The 24,894-nt window shown below is 37.7% G+C and overlaps 1 protein-coding gene across 1 annotated transcript in view; it reads right to left on the bottom strand.

Annotated features, from left to right (window-relative positions):
* ABCB5 (ATP binding cassette subfamily B member 5) overlaps positions 1-24,894 on the bottom strand; it is a 130,888-nt gene that overhangs the window by 84,399 nt on the left and 21,595 nt on the right. Inside the window, exons 9-13 of the mRNA XM_033193035.1 lie at positions 24,246-24,359; positions 23,815-23,925; positions 21,708-21,833; positions 19,974-20,177; positions 12,551-12,721 (exon numbers count right to left, since the gene is read on the bottom strand). Of these exons, the coding sequence (XP_033048926.1) occupies positions 12,551-12,721; positions 19,974-20,177; positions 21,708-21,833; positions 23,815-23,925; positions 24,246-24,359 (726 nt within the window). The remainder of the gene's footprint in view (positions 1-12,550; positions 12,722-19,973; positions 20,178-21,707; positions 21,834-23,814; positions 23,926-24,245; positions 24,360-24,894) is intronic.

Genomic DNA, 24,894 nt, shown 5'->3' with positions numbered 1-24,894 from the left:
AAGATAATTTTTTCAACAAATGGTACAGGACCAACTAGAAGTCTATATGCAAAAAAAAAAAAAAAAAAACCAAAAAAAACAAAAAAACAGAAGGAATCTTAAACTGTACCTTACATCACTTATAATAATTAACTCAAAATGTAAAAACTAAAACTATAATACCTTCAAAAGAAAACAGAGGAAAGTCTTTGTGACCTTAAATTCGGCAAATATTTCTTTCTTTCTTTTAGAATTTTATTTTACTTTAAGTTCCTGGATACATGTGCAGAACGTGCAGGGTTGTTACATAGATAAATGTGTGCCATGGTGGTTTGCTGCACCTATCAACGTGTCACTTGGGTATTAAGCCCCACACTCATTAGCTATTTGTCCTGATGCTCTCCCTCCCCTCATCCTGCTGACAGGCCCCGGTGTGTGTTGTTCAAAGATTTCTTAAATATGACAACAAAACCTTGATTTGTAAAAAAAAAAAAAAAAAAACCTAATAAATTAAACATCAAAATTAAAAACTCCTGGCCTTTGGAAGACACACTTAAGACAATAGAAAGCCAAGCCCTAGAATGGGGAGAAATATTTTCTAATCCTATATTTGATAAAATACTTGTATCTAGGAATATGAAGAATTCTCAAAACCCAGTAATAAGAAAACAAACAACTCAATATAAAATGGGCTAAAGATTTGAACAGACACTTTAACAAAGAAAAAAATATGGACAGGTAATAAGCACATAAAAATGCTTAACATCATCAGTCATCAGGATAATGCAAATTAAAATGACAATGGGATACTACTACACATTTCTTCAGATGGCTGAAATTAAAATAAATGACCATATGAAGTGTGGACAAGTTATGGAGTAGCTGGAATTTTAATATATTTCTTGTAGAAATGTAAAAGAAAAACAGTGTGACACGTAACTAAAAAGTAAAAAGTATACCTACCATAAAATTCAGTCATTTAAATCCCAGGTATTTACTCAAGAGAAATAAAAGCACATGTCTATACAAAGACTTGCATATGAATGTTTAGAACAGCTTTATCTGTAATATCCCAAAACTGAAAACAAACCCAATAATTCAAATGAGCATCCATACCAATTAGTTTAAATTGTGGCATAGTCACAAATAGAATGCCATTTATCAATAAAAACAAACAATTGATGCATTCTACAAATGGATGAGTCTCAAAATAATTATGCTGAATGAAAGAAGCCAGACCTAACAGAATACATGTGGTATTGCTCCCTTTATATAAAGTTCTAGAAAATACAAACTAATCTCCAGTGACAGTAAGCAAGTCAGTGGTTGCCAAGGGTCAGGGGAGGAGGGCTGGAGAGGGTCAGGATGAAATGGTTACAAAAGTCATGTGAAAAATGTGGCTGACTATCTTGGTTGTGGTGTACATATATGCCTACATTTTTCCAATCATATGTTTTAATATGTAGTTTCTTATATATCAATGAAACCTCAAAAAAACTGTTAAAAACAAAAGTCAAAGTCAAACAAAAGAAGCAAATATATTCAGCAGCCCAGTTGGTCATTCTAAAGTTCTGCAGGAATCCTGAATGAGACTGAGACATTTTAATGAATGTCCTGCAAAAATAATGACAAAGTGGATTGGGGACAACTGTGATTCTAGACAGGAAGATTTATTTTTTTTAACTTCATCAAGATCTGATAATGGAAGCATAATAATATTTTTAACTGGAAATTACTTGTAAGCATATGTAAGTTTCTATGGGTCATTTTTTTTTTTTTTTGAGACGGAGCCTCTTGCTCTGTCACCCAGGCCGGAGTGCAGTGGCGCAATCTCCGCTCACTGCAAGCTCCGCCTCCCGGGTTCACGCCATTCTCCTGCCTCAGCCTCTGGAGTAGCTGAGACTACAGGCGCCCGCCACAGCGCCCGGCTAATTTTTTGTATCTTTAGTAGAGACGGGGTTTCACCGTGTTAGCCAGGATGGTCTCGATCTCCTGACCTCGTGATCCTCCCGCCTCGGCCTCCCAAAGTGCTGAGATTACAGGCGTGAGCCACCGCGCCCGGCCTCTATGGGTCATTTTTATGGTATAACCTACTCTGCAGTAGAAGAGAGTTCTACTAAGCACTAACATGCTTAGTGCTTTATTTTCTGATATGGTCAAGTTTATGAATATTTTATTAAACTAATGAGTGACTGATACGTGGAGAATGGGTTTTTATTGCTTGCTTCTTTTTTCTTTTCTTTCTTTCTTTCTTTCTTTTTTTTTTGAGACGGAGTTTCGCTCTTGTTGCCCAGGCTGGAGTGCAATGGTGTGATCTCGGCTCATGGCAATCTCCTCCTCCTGGGTTCAAGCGATTCTCCTGCCTCAGCCTTCCCAGTAGCTGGGATTACAGGCATGCGCCACCACGCCCGGCTAATTTTGTATTTTTAGTAGAGACGGGGTTTCTCCATGTTGGTCAGACTGGTCTCAAACTCCCGACCTCAGGTGATCTGCCCACCTCGGCCTCCCAAAGTGCTGGGATTACAAGTGAGAGCCACCGCTTGACCACCCAGTCAGCTTGCTTCTTGTTTTTCTCAGTCTCCCGTTTACTTTGGTGTGGTAATTCTAAGCCTCACTTATACAGCACACCCTTATGAATGGTATAACAAAATTGGTTAAAAATATGAGTAGTTTTTTTTTTTTTTTAAGTGAACAGTGAGTTCCCACTCACTGCCTTCCAGAAGATTGCCTCAATTGGATTTGGGGCTCATCGGGGTGATGTGTGCTCCATGATGTAGTGCTGTTATCGCCAACCTTTTTTTTTCTTTTTTTCTTAACAATAGTTTTAGACTTACCAAAAAATTGCAAAGATAGTGCAGGAAGCTTCCATGTACCCTGCACACAATATCCCCCAGTTCCAACATCTTACATTTCTATGATGCATTTGCCACAACTACTGAACCACTATTGACATATCATGATATCTAAACTCCATATTTTATTCAGATTTCTCTAATTTTCAACTCATGCTCTTTTTCTGTTCTAGGATCCCCACCCCTGAATATCTCAATACATTTCATCATCATGTTTCCTTAGGCTCCTCTTGGCTGTTACAGTGTCTCAGGTTGTCCTTGTTTTTGATGAACTTGATAGTTTTAAAGAATACTGGTTATCCTGGCTAACACGGTGAAAGCCCGTCTCTACTAAAAATACAAAAACTAGCCGGGCGACGAGGCGGGCGCCTGTAGTCCCAGCTACTTGGGAGGCTGAGGCAGGAGAATGACGTAAACCCGGGAGGCGGAGCTTGCAGTGAGCTGAGATCCGGCCACTGCACTCCAGTCCGGGCGACAGAGCGAGACTCCGCCTCAAAAAAAAAAAAAAAAAAAAGAATACTGGTTAGATGTTTTGTAGAATATCTCAATTTGAGTTCGTCTGATTTGTCTTCCTTTTTAGAGGTAAGATATTCAGCTTATATGCTGATACCACTCCTCTCTTTCACAGTTCAAGTTTGAATTCTATTGTGGGTCTTGGAGACCTGGGACTTGCCTACAGCCCTTTAAAAGAAAGTCCAAGGACGCTGTTTTGGGTTGGTATGTATTAGAAACCTGATAACCGTGAAGGCAAAAACACTCAGGCACCTAGCCTACTGGCCCATATTTATTTGATAAATCTCCTATTTATTCTGTTTCCTCAAAGTTACGGATGTTGTTTTCCAAAAGCAAACAGATCTCAAATCTTACTCATGAAGCCACATGATGTGACCCATTAGCTCCATTATTTCACAATACTATCCAACATTTCTCAAACAAATTAGTGTGTGTGGAATTAAATTAGAAAATATAAAAAACAGCATTAACATATCACAGTCTAAGGAGAATTTGAGGGGACAGAATATAAAGTCAAACAATTAAAAGGTTGCAACTAGGAAAGGTCTGAGAATTCCATGTATCCTTCTGTTCACAGAATCAGAATCACAAGGTTTCCTGATACAGGTTTATATTATTATAGACCTTCTTTTCTTCATAGGGGGTTCACTCCACAGGTATTTTAATATATATCTCTTCTCATATTTATTTACTTATCAAGCATTACATCTGTGTCATCTTTACTTTGCTAGGCTCCTGGCCTAAACTATAAACGTTTGATTAAGGTAGATATTTTATTACAATTTAATTTATTATAGCATGAATTTGTATCTAAGTGCATCAAATAAAATCACAGAAATATCTAATAACTTAATAGGAAAAAAACTGTGCCTCAGAGGTCCATAAAATGGGCCTACATGTACTGTACATACTCAGGTATACTATCAAGTATACTAGAAAAATACATCTCTACTAGATCATCAATGTGACCTAAAACTGATATACTCCCCATAGTGAACAACAACAAGAAATTCAACAGTAATTGCTTCAGACTTAAAACATAGAAGAGATTTTGGTAGCTAAAGCCTGCTAAAAAACTGATCAGGAAAATTTGAGCTGATACTTTGTCTTGTAGCCAGAATTAGTGTAAAGATAGGTAGATAGTGCAATTCATCCCGCTGTGGTTCCAGATACCTCAAAGCAGATAGTGTGGTAGATTTTCAACACGTCTTTGTTGTATTATTTCTTCTAGAAAGTACAATATTGAAAGAATTTCCTACTATCTCCTCTCCTACTTCACAGATTATACAAAGCTAAAAGCCAAACAATTAGGTATTTGACCAAACAAAGGTCACCAGAAAGACAGGTCTCTACTTGATACATCGCTGACATTTTTCAGATTACTTTACAATTCCATGCACAGCCATACATTACCAGGTCATTATCTTGGACTTTGAAATAGAGGGTGCTTTAAAACATCCCTCCCAGAATTGCTAGGCAGAGATACGGGCCTGAGGAGATCAGCTAGATTCTCACCAGTGATGGTTATGGGACTTGCCATAACCATAGAGGGCAGCAGGAAAAGAAAGGAAAACAATACAAAGCCTTGAGCATTTGAGAGCGTTTTACCAGGCGTCATACACTTTCTGGAGAAGCCTGTCAGCACAGAGAGTTCTAGTATCCTGGGGGCAAGTGTGGTGTAGAAAACCTAGGAGAACACAAGTTCCCACTCACTGCCTTCCAGAAGGTTGAGTCAGTTGGATTTGGGGCTCATCAGTCACATGTGCTCCATGATGTAGTGCTGTTATCGTCAACCTTTTTTTTTTTATTTTGGGATGGAGTTTTGCTCTTGTTGCCCAGGCTGGAGTGCAATGGCATGATCTCAGCTCACCACAACCTCCACCTCCTGGGTTCAAGCGATTCTCCTGCCACAGCCTATCGAGTAGCTGGGATTACAGGCATGTGCCACCATGCCTGGCTAATGTTTTATTTTTGGTAGAGATGGGGTTTCTCCACGTTGGTCAGGCTGGTCTTGAACTCCCAATCTACCTGCCTCAGGCTCCCAAAGTGCTGGGATTCCAGGCATGAGCCACTGCGCCTGGCCCAACCTTTTTTTTTTTTTAACTGCAAAATCCTTTCAACAAAAGCTCATCTGGAAGCTTATATATCTATATCTATATGTATATTTCTATCTATCTATCTATCTATCTATCTATCCATCCATTCATATCTCATCCAGATAAATGGATCGGTTCATTGCCTGAATTGGCGGGGGAGTCGAGGGTACAGCCCTACCTGCTTTTCCACCTCACCTCACCACCTCTGTCACTACTTGAGAGGCTCCTTGGAGACCCTAGTACCCTAGTTCTCCGAGAATACAGTCTGAGAACTTCTCACTACTCTTCAGTGTCTTTTCTTTTAGGGTATCACATTTTAGTTGGTCATCTTTTATAATAAGGTCACCATGGTAGTGAGAGGGAAACACAGCCTTTTGTTTCTTAACTACCTGACTGTGATGTTGAAAGCCAATTGGCTTAGTGTTCTTCTGGGTCGACATGGGTTCCAAGGCTCAACAATGTGAGGTTACTATCAGACCACCTCACTGGTCTGAGAATGCTTTCTTTTTTGTCAAGTAGGATGACAAATAGCAAAATATCAGGAACTTAGAAGTCACTTTTAATGAGTGATTCACCTGCTCCTTGACCCTTCTTTCCAACTTGCAGAAATCTACTCATGTGAATGCATGAATGCTTGGGTTAAGACCCTTTAGAAAAGAAACACTTTCAAAATCTAAACTCTGCTAAAATGAAGCCACATGTACTACCTAACTAGGAACGTGAAATAATAACATAATAATAGTAAAATGTTTTCTTTTTATGGCCTGGAATCTCTTCATTGTCACTTCTAAATAAGTTAACATGAAAATTAAGAATTGGAGATAACGTAAAATTATCTATCATCATTTAATACCTTTAATCATTGAACTTTTTAAAAATCGTTTTATTATTTTCTTTACAGACAAAGTCTTGCTATGTTGCCCAGCTGGTACTGAACTCCTGGTCTCACATAATTCTCCCACCTTAGCCTCCCAAGTAGCTGGGATTACAGTGTGAGCCACCACACCCAGCTTTACTTAACTTTGTTAACAAACTAATCATTTAAGCGTTTGTGGAGAAATTTGCAATAAAAAATAAATGATGAAGTAAATGGTGGGTAAGAAGAGAAAATGCTGCAATAATTAGTTTATTTTTTTCCACAAGAGCATAATACCTTACCTATTTTTATTCTTGATAAATAATACATTAAGAGCATTATTTGACAGCACTTAGGAAAATCAATATCTTCTATAGGCCTTTTCCTTATTTTGGGAGGAGTGAAAGGCTTAGGAATAATTTTAATTTATAGAAATCACCAAGATGCTTATCCATATCATGGGAAAATATTTAATTATATCTTAGAAGACCTTTTACTATATTCTTTAAAACCTTGAAATGTCCCCCTAAGTAACAGTGACCTAAATTTATAAAAGAGAAATCTACTCGTTATTTATACAATAGTATAAAAATAAACAACTTATGGGAACAAAAGTGGGTTTAACCCACATGAGAGCTTCGATTTGGAGTATGGTTTGAATTTCTTTCCCAAGAAGACAGTGTGAGTGTGGTTTTCGAAAAAAGGCTAGTTGTATTTTGTTTTTAAAATTGTGGAAAAATATGCATAATACGGAATTTACCATTATAGCCATTTTAAAGGGTAGGATCCTTCTGACTCTGAGAGGCCAAATTCCTCTTTGTCACCATTCTTTTATTTATTATTTTTTTCACTGTTCTTTTGTACTCAGGCTCAGATTACTATTCTCTGTCTCTCTCTCTCTCCTTTTTGGTAAAAACATGCCTGGCTGGACACAGTGGTTCACACCTGTAAGCCCAGCACTTTGGGAGGCCAAGGCAGGTGGATCATTTGAGGTCAGGAGTTTGAGACCAGCCTGACCAACATGGTGAAACCCCATTTCTACCAAAAATATAAAAATTAGCTGGGTGTGGTCATGTGTGCCTGTAATCCCAGCTACTCTGGAGGGTGAGGCAGGAGAATTGCTTGAACCTGAGAGGCGGAGGTTGCAGTGAGCTGAGATCACGCCACTGCACTCCAGCCTGGGTAATAGAGCAAGATTCCATCTCAAAATAAAAAAAGCCTAACATAAAATTTACAATCTTAATCACATTATTGTGCAACTGTCACCACTACCCATCTCCAGAAATTGTCATCATCTCATGTTGAAATTGTATACCCATTAAACACTAACTCCCCACTTTCCCCTCCCCCAAGTCCCTAGTAACCACTCTTCTACTTTCCATCTCTGAATTTGACTATTGTATGTATCTCATACTAGCAGAATTAAGCAATATGGATCCTTTCTTGTCAGTTTTATTTCACTTAGGATAATTCTTCAAGGGTTATTCATATTTTAGCATCATCAGAATTTCCTTTTAAAGACTGATACTATTCTATTGTAAGTATATACCACATTTTCTTTATCCTTTTATCTGTCAACAGACATTTGGATTGTTTTCACCTTTTGGCTACTGTAGATGATGCTACTATGAACACTGGTATACCAATATCTCTTTCAGACTCTGCTTTCAATTATTTTGGGCATATACTCAGAAGTGAAATTTTTGGATCAAATGATAATTCTATGTTTATTAAGAGGTTTGAAGCCTGATCTGGAATCGGTTTTAGCTCTACCTCCTGGTAGTCTAGTCTTGAAGCAATATAGCCTGGTGGTTACATGAATGAGGCAGAAGGATGACTGGTCCAGGTGCTGGCTTCACTGTGCCTAGCTATTACTTAACCTCCCTGTGCTTCAGTGTGTTTTGGAGAATAAATGTCTTAACCTTGTAGGGGTCTTGTGAGAATTAGCTCTGATCATCCATTTGTTCCTTTGTTCCATCTAAAATAAGGACCCACAAATGGCTTCAGGGGTCTATGAACCCCTCAAGAGTACATGTAAGTCTTTTTGTGTAAGTGAATTTGTATACTTTTCTAAGGAGTTATGGTGGTTTATTTTTCCCTTTCTCAATCAGATTCTCAAAGGGGCCCTGATCTATTAAAGGAGAAGAACCATTACCCTAGAAGAAGTTAGTGGCTTAGAATTTAACATCAAGCCCTACAAATGTGAGCTTCATTAAGCAGGTTTATAAAATAACCAATCATGTTTTTCCCATGAGGTATTCTGTGTGTTACCTTTGATTTTCTGTCTAAATTTCAGCCAAGGAAATTCCCTTGGACAAATTCCCTTTCTGTTCCCAACTATTATAGTGTTGCTATAAATTATTTTTTGAAATTCCAAATACAGAGTGAGATATTTAATTGATACAGACATACAAAATGTGTATGCATTTGTGTGTGTGTGTGTAAAATTTGCTCTGATTCAACTTCGACTTTGGATAATCACTTCTTAGAACTTAATTTAATTAAGTGGCCCACAGCTTAATGTAATATACCAATTTCCTTATTGTCCAGTCCTCTAAGTATTATAAATACAATGTAAGAGGTCTTGGAGGAAGACCAATAGGGCACATCATAGGGAGAAAGTACAGTGATGGTTGAGAGATGCCCATGAGGGCTGCAGGAAAGCAACCCTGTATTTTCAAAGAATAATACTGTGATGATAACTCTTCCTACATAATTACCAAAGGGACTTTTTAGAGGTTCTCCATTGATGTGGTGTGGCTGAAATTCCCTTAATAATAATTATGCCTTAGATTTGCATACCACTTGTAACATTTCAAAGAGCTTTCACAGGCTTTGTCACAGAATCAGTGTGGGTTTCCTCAGCTTCCCCAGGGCCTGCAGGTGCTCACTGCTGTCTCCTACTAGTGGGGCAGCTTGGAAACCTGCTGCATTGGCACACCAGGTCAAAACTAGTGGCAGAGTGAAACTCACACCCTATGGCAGGAACCTTTATTCGCTGATGCTAGAAATTCTTCTTGATCATTAGTGAAACAAAACTAGTTTGTAGTTATTCTAAATCAAGGAGTCCAGAAAATAACACTTCAGGTCTCGCTGGGTGCGGTGGCTCACGCCTGTAATCCCAGCAGTTTGGGAGGCCGAGGTGGGCAGATCACGAGGTCAGGAGTTTGAGACCAGCCTGACCAATATGGTGAAACCCTGTCTCTACTAAAAATACAAAAATTAGCTGGGTGTGGTGGCACGTGCCTGTAATCCCAGTTACTCAGGAGGCTGAGGCAGGGGAGGTGGAGGTTGCAGTGAGCCAAGATCGCACCACTGCACTCCAGCCTGGGTGACAGAGTGAGACTCGGTCTCGAAAAAAAAAAAGAAAGAAAGAAAGAAAGAAAAAAGAGTATTTCTGGTCTCAGAAGTATCCTGGATCACACTCATTGAAGTCCATCCAACAATATCTCTTGGCTTTCTGTCTATTGGGGCCAGCATTGCTCTAGAGGTGGGGATGCTGCAGTTAATCAATCAAAGCCTTCACCACCAGAGAGTTTACACTGAAGTGGGGAAAGAGAGACAATCGCAAAATAAACAACATATGCATTGTGTGTTAGCTGATGAAAAGTGCGAGGGTATGTTTAAGAAGCAGGCATTGTTGGGGAGAATGGTAGGAAGAAAGGTTCCAGAAGGAGCTTGGAATCCAGCTCCATAGAGTCTTGTGCTTACTGTGAGGAATTTGGCTTTTACTTAGAGTGAGGCGGGGAGTTATTGGATGATTTGAAGTAGAAGTGTGATGTCACCAAATTTGCATTTGAATAGCAGCACTTGGCTGCTGTGTTGAGAACAGATCGAAGAGGGCATGGGCTGATGCAGAGTCAGCTACTGTAATAGTCCAAGCGAGGAGAAGGGTGTTAGTGCCTTCATGTTGCTGTTTAGTTAAAATTCACCCCTGCCCTAAGAAATTGCTGACTTGATTTTTTTAAATACCATTGATTTGTTTCACAGGTTCTAGAACTTCGTATAAGTGGAAGATAAATGAGTAATGGAGAGGAGGGGATGGAAGGGATATGTGAGGGCAGGTTGTGGAGTGAAATGGGTATAGATTCTATCACCAGGGAGGAGGGACACATTTCATTATGCCTTTTTTTGTTGGTTAGTGGCTTGCAGGATATTTTGAGCAGCAGAAAACTGCTGTGTGGGTTAGGCTGTGTCATGTAACAGAGTCTGGGGCCTCTTATACAGCTGATCAGGAGCAAGACCTGCTGGATGTCCTACCTTTCTTACCTAGAGCCCACTCCAAGGGCTTGCTTCCATAACTGTCGTCTACGGTGGTGAGTGGAGAGGGCTCTTATGGTGCTACAGCTTCCATCACCCTGCCTATATTTGAACTCTCCCCTTCTCCATAAGCCATTTTCCAGTAAACCAAAGAGTATGCAATTAATCTAGTTTACTATGCTACTTTTCATCCTATTGGTTACCCTTTACCCTCACCCAGCAAACCATACATAAAGCAGTTTCACACCTATTTCTACATTGATTTAATCTCTTTCTCCTTTAAACAGTGGAAAAACAGTGACAGTAAATGAATTTTTGAAATAATTTATATTCCCCCATAATTCTGCCACACAACTGTTATTATTTTCATATGTTGCCTTCATTTTTTTCACAGTTACTATTTTGTGTAATTTTGGAATCAGATTACAAACATCTGCATTCTTCTTTTTTCACTTTTGATAGATATTTCATATTAACCAATAAGAAAAACATTTATTAGTTTATTATGTCACCAAGCATCTACTTATTTTAAAAGTCTGAACTAGTTTTGATTACCTAAAGTGATTACCAGTGGATGAAAAGACTACGGGCACAACATCAAACCTTCAAAACAATTGGAAAGCCTATTACAATGCATTTTTAAAAATCTTATATAACTGGCCGGGTGTGGAGACTCACACCTGTAATCCCAGCAGTTTGGGAGGCCGAGGTGGGCAGATCACCTGAGGTCAGGAGTTTGAGACCAGCCTGGTCAACATGGCAAAACCTTGTCTCTACTAAAAATACAAAAATTAGCTGGGCGTGGTGGCACACACCTGTAATCCCAGCTACTCCGGAGGCTGAGGCAGGAGAATCGCTCTTACCCAGTGGGCAGAGGTTGCAGTGAGCCGAGATCATGCCACTGCACTCCAGCATGGGCGACAGAGTGAGACTTGAATATAGTCTAAATGCAGATCCCTGTCCTAGTTACTAAATATAAAAAAAGAATAAAACATTAGTCCTGTCTTTGTATTTTCTGTACCAAGATGAACCAAATTGCCGAAGTGTCAACAGTAAACAAAGATTATTTATTTATCACACAAGCAACATATGGCACTGTTATCATGGGTGGGAAACAAGCGTTCAAACTTGCACAATCTGATTTGCTACTAAATAATAGTGACTACGAGATTTTTCAATAAGCAGTGAACATTTAGCCTGCCAGTATCCGTTTCTGGTTCCATAAAGGCAGCATTTAAAAAAAAAACAACCTGCGATTTTCTTAGAGAAAAAAGCACTTAACTCATTTCCAAGCAAATGCAAAGTAAAATGTGCCATTAAGCCTTGTAAGGGGTCTGAAGGCTCTGGTTTATAAGGGAGTCGGGCCATCGAGAAAAGTGTTCAATGGTTTTTCATATCGCCACTGCCAACTCCCCTCCTAGATGCAGTGCAATTTGGTGCAGGGCCACAACTGCATATGGTCTTGAGGTATGTACAGAAGCTCATAGTCAGCAGGAGGTCAGGGTAAGGTTTGAGAGGCCAGAGCTGTTGAAGGGCGCTGGTTCAAGGTCAGCGATTCTCCACTTGAGGTGAAATTAGGTCAAAATGAATACCTGGGGGTATCCTAAAGAAGAAAAGTGGTTGGAGAAGAGAATCCCACAGGTGTATGTAGAAGAAGCAAAGGATGGGCATGGTTATAACAGTGATGATAGTGGTGGGCCACTCTAGGGAGGTGAAAAGTGCAAACCTCTTGGAATGAAGGTATAGGCTGGATGACTGCTTGTCTATGAGCCTCATATATATATTTCTAGCACAAACCAACCACCAAATCTCCTCTCTCCTCTAAACCAGTTCCTATAGTCATCACATAAATTCTAACGTGGATGAACATCCTGCCTTCATACCTTAAGGAGGGCTCTGAACTTGAGTGATCTACTACAGATCTATACTTTCTTGTACTTAAAAACAATAATGAACCAGGAGTATGGAAATAAGAAACGTTTCTGCTCACTTACCTTCTCCAGTGCAGCTTGAACAGCTGACTCACTTTCTGAATCCAAGGCAGAAGTAGCCTCATCTAAAATCAGAATCTTGGGGTTTCGAACTAAGGCACGAGCAATTGCGATCCTCTGTTTCTGCCCTCCACTCATTTGAGCTCCTTTTTCCCCTACCAATGTATTAAATTTCTAATGCAAAATAGGAAAGAAGCACAGAAACAGAAGTCAGTGTGATCAAATGGTTAGAACAGGAAATGACAACCCCAGTTGTGTTTTAATATTAGCTTAATCAGTACTTCAGCCTCTGGGTGCTTATGACTTTTGATTTGTTCTTTGTGAAAACAAACCACTGTGAAAAAAAGAGCCCAAAGGAGAGAGGACATAAGAAAAATTTGGCTAGGACTAAAAGAAATTAGACCATACTATAATCAAGTGTATTGAGAAAAATTAATCATAATTTAAACTAATGTGAAAATCTCTTTTAGATATTTTTAGAATGCTTTGAAATCTTTAAAAGAACCACTGTAATACAAATAACTATTTTCTGCAGTGTTTATTAGCAATTTGGTATGTTACCCACAATTTCCTTCCTGGATACTCTGAAAAACAGTATGAAAAAAACTACTGCAAAAACAAACTTTCCCCTGAAACTTTTTTCCACCTTAAGAGACTTTTTTGGTGTTCTTTTGATTTGTTTTAAAATAAATTTATCTTTAACAAAGTAGATATTTTTTCTTTCATATTTGCAGTAGGGGTAACTTCTAGCATCCAGGAAACATGGCTAGTAATATTCTACTGGGTTACGTCCCTGATTCAAAGTTCATTTCTTCACGGAGATAAATTTAAATATTCTTTCTAAACCCATAATTTCTAGAGATTGATCTTCACATTTTAAAAAACAGCCTTATTGAAGAAATTTATACACAATAAAATGCATCCATTTTAAGGATATAACTCTATGAGTATTGACAGATGGGTACATCCATGTTACCACCACACCAATAAAGATATAGAACGTTTCTGTAGCCCTAGTAGGTTTCCTCATGTCACTTTTTTCAGTCAAAACCCACACCCTGCCTCCAGATACGCCTGATTTGATTTTTATCACTATACATGAATTTTGCTGAATTTAGAACTTCATGTAAATAAAATCATACAGTATGTACTTCTTTGGCTTGTTTCTTTTACCTAGCGTTATGTTTTTGATATTCATCCGTGTTATATCAGTTGTTCACTCCTATGTATTGCTAAGTAGTGTTCCACACAATGCGAGTTTACCTTGGGTTGCCAGATTTAGCAAAAACAAACAACACAGAGGAAAACACAAAGCTGTTACATTTGAATTCAGAAAAGCAGTGAATTTTTTTTAGTATAAGTATGTTTTATGCAATATTGCTAAAAAATTATTCATTATCTGAAATTCAGATTTAACTGGGAATCCAGTATTTCATCTGGCAACTCTAGATCTATCACAATTTTTCCGGGTGTGGTGGCTCACACCTGTAATCCCAGCACTTTGGGAGGTTGTGGGGGATGGATTGGTTGAAGCCAGGAATTTGAGACCAGCCTAGGCAACATGGTGAAACCCTGTCTCTACAAAAAATACAAAAATTAGCCAGGTATAGTGGTATGAGCTACTCAGGAGGCTGAGGTGGAAAGACTGCCTGAGCCTGGGAGCCTGGGAAGTCGAGGCTGTCGTGAGCTGAGATTGTGCATTGCACTCCACCCTAAGTGACAGAGTGAGACCCTATCTCAAAAAAAAAAAAAAAAGAAAAAATAGATCTATCACAATTTGTTTATTCATTCAACTGCTGATGAACACTTAAATTGTTTCCTATTTTTGGCTATTATAAATAAAGCTGCTATGAATATTCATGTACAAGATACTTTTTGTGGTCATGTTTTCATTTCTTTTGAATAAATACGTAGGAATAGAATGCTCAGTCATAAGTGTATGTTTAACATTATAATAAACTACCAAATTGCTTTCTAAAATGCTTGTACTGATTTCACTTTTATTTCAATGAATGAGAGATCTAATTGCTTACATCATCACCAAAAGTTACATTTGTTAGTCTTTTTAATTTTGGCTATTCTAAGAGGGTAAAATGGTATCTCATTATCGTTTTATTTTAGAGTTCCCTGGTGACTAATAATATTGCATATTCAATGTATGTATTGTTCATTTGATTATTTTGTAAAACGTCTGTTCAAATTTTTGCCCATTTTTAATTTCTATTTTTTGTCTCATCATCAAGCTATAGCAGTTCTTTTTACATTCTGGATTCATGTCCTTGGCGGACACTGTATATTATAAATATTTTCTTGTGCTCTGTCTTGCCTTTTTGTTTTCTAAATGATGTCTTTTAAAAAGGAGGTTTTAATTTTAATAAACTCCAGTTTATCATTTTTTTATAGTAATGCTTTTCACTCTAAGAAACTTTTGCCTATCTCAAAGTCACAAAGATATTTTCATAAGTTTTAATTTTTGAAGTTTAAGCGTTACAATTTTGGTACAAGGCCTATGGCAAATTAATTTTTGTGTGTGATGTAAAGTAAAGGTCACATTTTATTTTTTCCACAAGGATAGCCAATTGTTCCAGCACCATTTGTTGAAAAGATATTTCTTACCCCCACTGAGTTCCATTGGCCTTGTCAAAAATTAACTGAGTAGGTATTTGTGAATCTATTTCTGGTCTCTCTGTTCCATTGTACTGATCTATACAACCATCATTATGCCACTACCACGATCTTAATTGCTGTCTTAAAATTAGATATTTAGGTCCTCCAGCTTTGGTCTTTCTTTCAAAATTGTTTTGGCTATTGGTCTTTTGAATTTCCAAATAGATTTTGGAATCAACATGTCGATTTCTACACATACACATAAAAACTGGTGAGATTTTGATTGATAAAGCATAATATTTATATATCAACTTGGAGAGAATGCAAATCTTTGAAAATATGAAGTTTCTAAATCAATGAATAAGGCACTTCCTATTTCTTTAGATGTTTTCATGTCTATCAGCATTTTATAGTTTTTACTAGAAGACTTGCAAGTCTTTCATTAAATTTATTATTAAGAATTTTGTTTTTTAGGCCGGGCGTGGTGGCTCAAGCCTGTAATCCCAGCACTTTGCGAGGCCGAGACGGGCGGATCGCGAGGTCAGGAGATCGAGACCATCCTGGCTAACACGGTGAAACCCCGTCTCTACTAAAAACTACAAAAAACTAGCCGGGCGAGGTGGCGGCGCCTGTAGTCCCAGCTACCTGGGAGGCTGAGGCAGGAGAATGGCGTGAACCCGGGAGGCGGAGCTTGCAGTGAGCTGAGATCCGGCCACCAGCCTGGGTGACAGAGCGAGACTCCGTCTCAAAAAAAAAAAAAGAATTTTGGTTTTTGATGCTATTGTGAATATTGCTTTTTATTTTAACTTCATTTGTAACTGTTGCTGTTATTTAGACATCCAGTTTTTTTTTTTTTTTTTTTTTTTGGTGGGAGGAGAGCAGTGGGGACACAGTCTTGCTCTTTTGCCCAGGCTGGAGTGCAGTGGTGCCATCTCAGCTCGCTGCAACCTTTGCCTCCTGAGTTCAAGTGATTCTCCTATCTCAGCCTTTCAAGTAGCTGGGATTACAGGTGTGCAACACCACGCCCAGCTAATTTTTTATATTTTTAGTAGAGGGTTTCACTATGTTGTCCAGGCTGGTAACAAACTCCTTTCCTCAAGTGATCTGCCCACCTCAGCCTCCCAAAGTGCTGGGATTATACGCCCAGCTGTTTTTTTTGAAATAATTATAGATACACTAAATTTATTTATTTATTTATTTACTATTTATTTATTTATTTATTTTTGAGTGAGTTTTGGTCATTTGTATCTTTCAAGTAATTGACCCTCACCTAAGTTATAAAATTTACAGGCATAACATTGTTGATAATATTTCCTTATTAACCTTTTAATATCCTTAAAATCAATAGCCATGTACCATCTTTCATTCCTGATACTGTTCATTTCTCTTCTTTCTCTCTTTTTTCAGCTTTGCTACAGTTATACTTTTTTTAAAAATCTTTTCAGCTTTTGGTTTCAATCATTGCTGTTTTTCAGTTTTGGATTTTACTGATTTCTACTGTGATTTCTATTTACTTAGTCTTGCTTGTTTTGGGTTAATTTGCTCTTCCTTCTCTAGTTTCTCTAGGTGAAAATTAGGGTTGTAGATTGTAGATATTTTTTCTTTTCTAAAAATAAGCATTAAATACGATAAGTTTCTCTCAAAGCAGTACTTTAACTATATCTCACAAATACTAATACATTGCAATTTCATTTTGATTTAGTTCAGAATAGTTTTTAATTTTTCTCAAAATTTCTCTTTTGAGATAAACATTCTTTAGAAGTGTTTTTTGTGATATTTCAAATATTTGTGTAGTTTAATTCTATTATGGTCTGAGAACATATTTTCTATGTTTTCTATTCTTTGAAAGAGCTAAGGTTTTGCTTTGTTTGTTTTGATGGCCCAGAATACTGTTTATTTTAGAGAATGTTCCACGTGCACTTGAGAAGAGTGTATTCTGCTGTTGTTGGCTGGAACGTCCTATAAATGCCAGTGAAATCTAGTTGCTTGATAGTTTGTTCATTCATATTCTTACTAATATTACACCTACATATTCTATCAAGCACTGAAGACCTCAAGTAAATTTGTGGATTTGTCTTTCTCCTTTCAGATGTATCAGTTTTTTGCTTCATGTATTTTGAAGCCCTTTTCTTAAAGAATAAACATTTAGGATTATGTTTCTTGCATACAAGCCATATTTTTCTGTTTCTTTGCATGTCTGATTTTTGTAAATGATGTACTGAGTACTGTGATTGTTGTGCTGAAGAGACTCTGAGTTCTGTTTTCTTCTGAAAAATAAACTGCCGATTTTTGTCATGGTAGGCAACTCAAGTACTGACTGATCTTGAACTTGTGCAATCTTCATTTTAGGTTTCCTTGGGGTGAATTTGGAGAAAGCCACATAACTTGTCGGAACACAACCTCCAAAACCTCTCTCCTCTGGGCATCTTGTCATGGCTTGGTCTCAGGGTTTGTTAGGGCAGGTAGATCTTACTCTAAGGTGTGGTCATGACTCCTAAGGTGTGGCTTTTTTGGTGTTTTAGCTACTTGCCTGGGGTGTTAAAAAGGTGTTAATGTGATCTCTCCATTCCAGCTGGGCTGCACTTTCAACACCCCCACATCACTGCCTGACTTCTATCCAGTGTTCTGCTTGCAGCTTTATGGCTGCCACTCTCTGGTAAGCCTTGGGTAGGTAGTCTTATCCTCAGACAGGGATTCCTGAGGGATGCCCACACAGACATGGCCTTCTGCCCCTGCCTCATTGCCACAGGGGATCTCTTATCACCTTTCCAGCTGCCCAAGCTTCCCTAAAATTTGATCTTTGCCTTTCAACTCAGTGTTACTAGACAGAATTCATGGAGTACTTTTATGAGATTCCTCTTTGTTAGGAATCAGTCTTTCATTACCTCTCATCCAATAACTGCCCTTGGCTTCATATGTTTTACCCAATTTCATGGTTGTTTATTAATGAAAAGCTAACTTTCAGCTAATTATTATACATTAATTTTAAAATCTGTGTATAAGGGAAGTAATGCTATACTTTTTTTTTTTTACAATAGCATCCCCCAATTTTTCACCTACCGAAATTAGCCACTTCTGGAACTTTTATTCATTATTGTGCCTCCTCATTTTTCTGGTTAACTATGGCTGTGGAATTTAGTTTTCATCATGATAAGCTACTATCTTTAGTTTATTTGGGTTATATCTTCTGAATTTATTATTAGATTTATAGCAAGGGACATCTTTGTGTAGTACTGGGCTTTTGGTAAAAGCAAGTAGTAACTTACAGGGTATGATTTAAGAGGTACCAGAAAGCTCCCTAATCTAAATGGGAAATGAGAGCACTGATGTTTTAAGGAAAGGAGGTCATTGAAAGGGGCAAAACATCAGCAGAAGGAAACGTGTGTTCCCAACGATTTAAGAATCACCTTCAATCTTTAATGATTTTGTTGGCCTAAATATGTCCTAATTATGATCCTAAATAATGGGGACAAGAGATAATTACTGGCATAACAAATTCTTTAAATTAGAAAATAAGAATAAAATTATTACAATCCATCAAATGTGGTTTGTGAAATATGCCCATTAAAATAAACATTTTTGTTATTGTGACCCTCTGGGATGGTGAAATTTTATATGTATTTTAATTACAAATCTCATCCTTTCATACATCACAAGGTGCTCCCCACAACAATTTCAGCTGATGCTGAGGATCTAATACTTTAGGAAATACAAAAAAAATGGCTTTATAGCACCCTATTAATTCTAAATACCCTCTAAGATCTCATAAGTCTGGTTAGCAAGAATTTTAGCTTACTATATTGCTTTCCAAATATGATTTCACTTTTTTGGGGACTATATTGCTTTCCAAATATGATTTCACTTTTTCTTTTTTTTGTCCGCAATGTCTCATTCTGTTGCCCAGGTTGGAGTGCAGTGCTGGGAACTCAGCTCACTGCAACCTCCACCTCCCAGGTTCAAGCAATTCTCCTGCCTCAGCCTCCCTAGTAGCTGGGACTATAGGCGTGCACCACCACGCCTGGCTATTTTTTTTGTCTTTTTAGTAGAGACAGGGTTTCATCATGTTGGCCAAGCTGATGTCAAACTCCTAACCTCAGGTATCTTCCCAGCTCGGCCTCCCAAAGTGCTAGGATTACATGCGTGAGCCACTGCACCTGGCCTGATTTCACATTTTTTATGCAATGTTAGCTTCCTGTGCTTTAAAAAATGATCCTAGTTTTTCTTGTGGTTTGTCACAGAACTAATCTGATTGTGTGTATGACTTTCCCACTCTCAGCCACAAGATGGCCTCGCAAATAAACATTTTAGACATAATTTCTCAGCTTGGCCTGATGATTTTGTTTCATATTTCTTTGCTATGCTTTAATATATCTTTCATTTTTTTCCTTTTCATTTGCAGAACAAAATATGATTCTTTTCAATCTGGCCTTTCAATGATGCATTTCTTCGTTTGGTTGTTACTATGCATTCTTCTCTATAGATGTTTCATACATGGGTGTCCAATTTTTGGCTTCCCTGGGCCACATTGAAAGAAGAATTGTCTTGGGCCACACATTAAATACACTAAAATTAACAATAGTGACAAGATTTTAAAAATCACAAAAAAATCTCATAATGTCTCTTAAGAAAGTTTACAAATTTGTGTTGGACCGCATGCAAAGCCATCTTGTGCCACTGGTTGGACAAGCTTGTTCTAGGACAATCCAGAATTTAATCACACCCCTACTATTCTGCATCAGTTGTTGTTTCAATACTTTATATTGGAATATTGCAGTGCTGCCACTATAAGCTAAGGACACAGGCTGCACAGTGTACTCACATTAGGCAACTCCATGATAAAATCATAAGCATTTGCTTCCCTTGCTGCTCTCTCCATCTCTTCATCAGTCACATCATCTCGTCCATACTTGATATTGTTACTGATGGTGGTCCCAAACAAAACAGGCTCTTGACTAACCACTCCAATATGTTCTCGATAATGCCGCACATTTAGAGCTCTGATGTCATTCTCATCTACCGTGATCTGTCAATCCAAAGAATGAACCATGTTGTGATGCCTTTTACTGTATTGATTTTAGGGTCTTTCATACTAGACCAAAATATAAACTGAGAAGTAGCATATTTTAGAAATGAAAGACTGACTATATTTTGATAAAATATTTATAACATAAATATTGTCCGTAGACTTGTTCTGGTAGATGGACACCAACAAAACTGCAAAAGAATAATTGGCTTAAAACGTTGCCAGATCATCTGATTATCTTTATTCTAAGATCCACAAGTTAGATATTATAAAGATACATATTCTAGGTTCCACAAATGTTATGATGTAGACACATACAAAAAACTTCAGTTTTGGATGTGGCCCTTACGTTTCTTCTAGGAAATAGCCTTCATTATTTCAACACCTCACACCTCTGCAAAAGACAAAAGTGTCTCCTATTCATTGCTATACATAATAATAAGTGACCTCTGTCTTCTCCCCAGGTGGTGCCATTGCCAATTGCCCCAACATATTCCAGTGACAGAAACCAGGGTTTGGTAATTCTAACTCATAGAGTCTCTATTTCTTACCAACCCTTGTTTTCTGTCACGGCATGGATATTCTATGCAATTCTTTTATACGTGTAACACTCATCTAATAACTTATGTAGTCACATGGGTCTAGGATACTTCAAATGAAAACTATGAAGTAAAATTTAAATAAAGCCAGGCTCTAGGGGAGTAGATTTTCTTATAAAAATAACTGTTGAAAGTTTTAACAGAAGCATTAAGAATTAATCCTTTTGAATATCACAGTCTTATCCTCTATGCCACTTACAAGGCTGAGAAAGTTAAGTACAACATTGTAAGCTCCAAGAAAAAAAAAAAAGAAAAGTGGAGATGTTTTCAACATCATTCTTTCGGGACAAACTTGGAAATTCTTGATAGATGCTGGCTACATGTTAATACGCTATTTTTCTCCACAACATTCCCTACCTTCTAACATACTATATAATTTACTTATTTTTTTATTGTTTGTCTCTGATTATTAGAATGTAAACTTCATGAGGGCACATTTTTATCTGTTTCATTCACCTAGGTATTTTCAGAACCCAAAATAGTGCCTGACACATAGTAGGCACTAAATAAATATTTGCTGAATGAATGGATACAAAGGAAAGAAAACAATATGGCTTCTCTCCCAGTTCTACTGTTGAAAATCCGAGACGGGCGGATCACGAGGTCAGGAGATCGAGACCATCCTGGCTAACACGGTGAAACCCCGTCTCTACTAAAAAAATACAAAATTAGCCGGGCGAGATGGCGGGCGCCTGTAGTCCCAGCTACTCGGGAGGCTGAGGCGAAAGAATGGCGTAAACCCGGGAGGCGGAGCTTGCAGTGAGCTGAGATCCGGCCACTGCACTCCAGCCTGGGCGACAGAGCGAGACTCCGTCTCAAAAAAAAAAAAAAAAAAAAAAAAAAGAAAATGAAAAGTTACAGATCTGCGAGCCCTGCAGTGTTTCCAAATTCCATTAGGTGGACTGTGCATGGTTTTGCTAGCTATACTTACAAAGCCATCATCCGGATCATATAACCTCTGCAGAAGCTGGACTACCGTACTCTTCCCACTGCCATTGGGACCGACCAAGGCGACTGTCTCTCCAGACTTAATTCTGAGATTCAGACCTTTCAGAATCTATTGGAATGTATGGACAGAAAATCATAAAACCACAATGAGAATATGATGGACACATTTTCAGAAAATGAATATATAATTATAAACTGAAAACAAATTCTTCTGTGGAGCTTAAACACAAATTTAGATCTTGTTACATTTGTTTCATGTGCATGCATAGTAATGGCCTAAATAACTTTGGAAAATAGTAGTAAAAGAATCTATCATTATCTCTCTATGTAAAGAGGAGACCTAAATTAAGAGTACTGTCACTCTCAGAATATTAACTAGTAAACTGTTCACATTTTCAACTAAAATATTTTGTATGAATTTTGACTATCAAGCTAATGAAAGTCTTGTCTTAATTTGTAACAAGTGAATGAGATCTTGCCAGATATTTTCACAAGCTATTGAATGAAGCTCCTCCTTAGAATATATTAACATAATTGCGAAGCATATTCTAAAATAAAACAACTGGCAAAGTTCCTTAGTGTCTCCCAATAGATGAGAGTTTATTATTAGAAACCTTGGTGGTCTCATGGTGACCCATGAGGGAACATTTTAAACATTTTCTCAATGACTGGGGTTGCTACAGCATTTAGTGTGCCAGGGATCTGCAATGTGAGTGAAGCTTCACAATAATTACCCTCTCAAAATGACAACAGTGATCCTGTTGAGAAATTCTCACCTATCCTTGCTTGCATCTGTATGTAGTTAGCCCTAAACAGGGGAATCTCCCCTTGAATTCTCTTGCTTTGATCTTACCATTTGTAAAGCAATGGACCCTTTGCATAAGCCAAACATAAAACTTTCAAAGGGCCAAGCCGAGAAAAGTTCTCTGAAGAAGGTGAGAAATCGAGGACCACCAGTAGGAGTACCTCTTCTCACACCTGCACTTTTACTCCAGATTTGGTTTCTGGTCCTTCCTCGAAAGAATTTGTTTTATTTATTTAAAATGGGTGAACCCCTCCCCCCCCCAGTTTCATTCTTTAGTTTAACAAAAAAGGTTATGTTTCAAAAGTTCATTTTAAAAATAGTTGTTTAAAACCCAAAGAACACTTTCCCATGCAATATATTGGCACAATTCGTGCTGAAGTCCCCAAGAAGCCAATCCAAATGCAGTTGCAAAATGTAGTTTGAAATACTGTACACTTAAGAAAAATGGTGGAAGTCAATACTATTCCAATAATGGTAATAGGTAATTAAGTCACAACTTTAAAAAATAAAGAGCTTTGAATAAGAGATTTTCAATCAAAGTTTTAATCAGAATAAAATAAGGAAGTAGGAGTAGGTAGGTCTTTATGCAAATTCTGTAACAGACATTAGAAATTGATCACATTAGTAATTTTATCTATTTCACTTAAAATCATGTCTTTTTTTAATGAAGCAAGTGTTTCATTAGTAATTACCTTTTGCAATATTTAACAACTACTGCTTTTTTGGTAAATACACTAATGAAGTGAAAGGGGGAAGACAAAAATACACACATTTTCACAAGAACTTGTCAAAGGCTGAATGGAGTAGGATAAACTGCGTGTGTGTGTGTGTGTGTGTTTGTGTGTGTGTGTGATAAAGTACTTGCCACAATTGCTGGTGCAGTAAAAGCCCCAGGAAAGGAAGAAGGGAAAGGCACATGTGCATAATTCTCCTAGGTTAGAGAGGAGGGGGTTAAAATGAGTTATCTATGTTGAGTGGGGTAGCATCTAGGAACCACCAATAGGTGGCAGCATTAACCCAAGACATTTTGATGTGTTCTCAAACCCAGAGTAGAAGAATTTCACGGAGCTGAAAATGCTTTAGTCAGTTGAATATAGAAAGAATTGTGCAAAATATAACTAGTTGATTCAGAGTTATTTGTCCATTATTTGTCTACCTCCTCAAGTCTCTAGGCAAAGTAACCAAAATCTTGGCCAAAGTGATCCTGAGTAATCTTGTCAGAGATCTTGGCCAGTAGAAGATAATATCAGAAAACTGCACGATTGTATAATTTGTTTTAACCTACCTTAATAGATGGTCTTGATGGGTAATTGAAAGAAACATTTTTAAATTCCACAGTTCCTTCTATGGATTCAGGTTTATATCCAGCTGTGGAAAAGTTATCTATATTGGGTTTCTTGGAAAAACAAAGGAAATGTTGTAAATCTTCAAAGGAGTAATCTGACAGTTTATACATTTTAAAAATAGTTGAAGGATGGTTTTCTTCCACACCAGTTTCCTTTCTGCTATAGAAGTGCACTGAGTTAGACATGAAGGTTTCAATACTACGCAATCTCCTCTTAGAAAAGACTTAAAGGCAATCTCTCTTTCCCATAAACAACAGGCCAACATTAAATTTGTCCATCCTATTGTTTTAGTGAAATGAGTGTGCGTGTTTTCTTGTCTCCTTCTTGCAGTAATGATAGTTATTCTTCAAAGCAATAGGAGGGGTCTTACCTTATCAATAACCTGGAAAATATTAAAGGCAGCTCCTCGGGCTATCGCGAAGGTTTCAAAGTGAGGGGCTGCTGCTCCAATGCAATAACTACTATGGATTACACTAAAGAAAACCTATAGGAACAAACAAAATGGTATTTAGCTTTCTGCAGTTATGTAAGAAAGACAATAGAATGTAATATATAATTATTGGTTTAAGCTCACAGAGAAATATTAGAGGAATTAGGTAAGACAGAATGGAAGATATCACCAAAGTATCCTTGGCCTTTTCCTAATATGGAACAAATTTCGATTATCTCATAGTCTTGTGGTTATCACTTGCTGGGATGTGTGATCAGAAAAATCTGCTGACTGAAGTGTACTGGCCTTGTATAAACCCCATGGTGAGTTGCGCCTTCCTCCTTGCTGGGTGACCCCTTGAACTTTAAAAAGAAAAATTCAGTAGATTTCATTGGCTCAGAGACATTGTACTGTTTTCACTCAAGCTGGTTTTGAATTTTTGTGTTAGAGAACAGCTGTCCATTTTGAGACAGATTCATCTCTGCAAAAAGTCAAATAATAAAAGAATCCCTCGAGCTAGGAGCTCTTATTCCTACCATACAGATGAGGATGCTTAGGCTTAGTAAGCCAGTTACCCAGCCACACATAA

The sequence above is a fragment of the Trachypithecus francoisi genome, unplaced genomic scaffold, assembly GCF_009764315.1.
Source record: "Trachypithecus francoisi isolate TF-2019V2 unplaced genomic scaffold, Tfra_2.0 Lachesis_group4, whole genome shotgun sequence".
In the NCBI taxonomy this organism is placed as follows: Eukaryota; Metazoa; Chordata; class Mammalia; order Primates; family Cercopithecidae; genus Trachypithecus; species Trachypithecus francoisi.
This window is presented reverse-complemented; position numbering and strand designations above follow the sequence as displayed.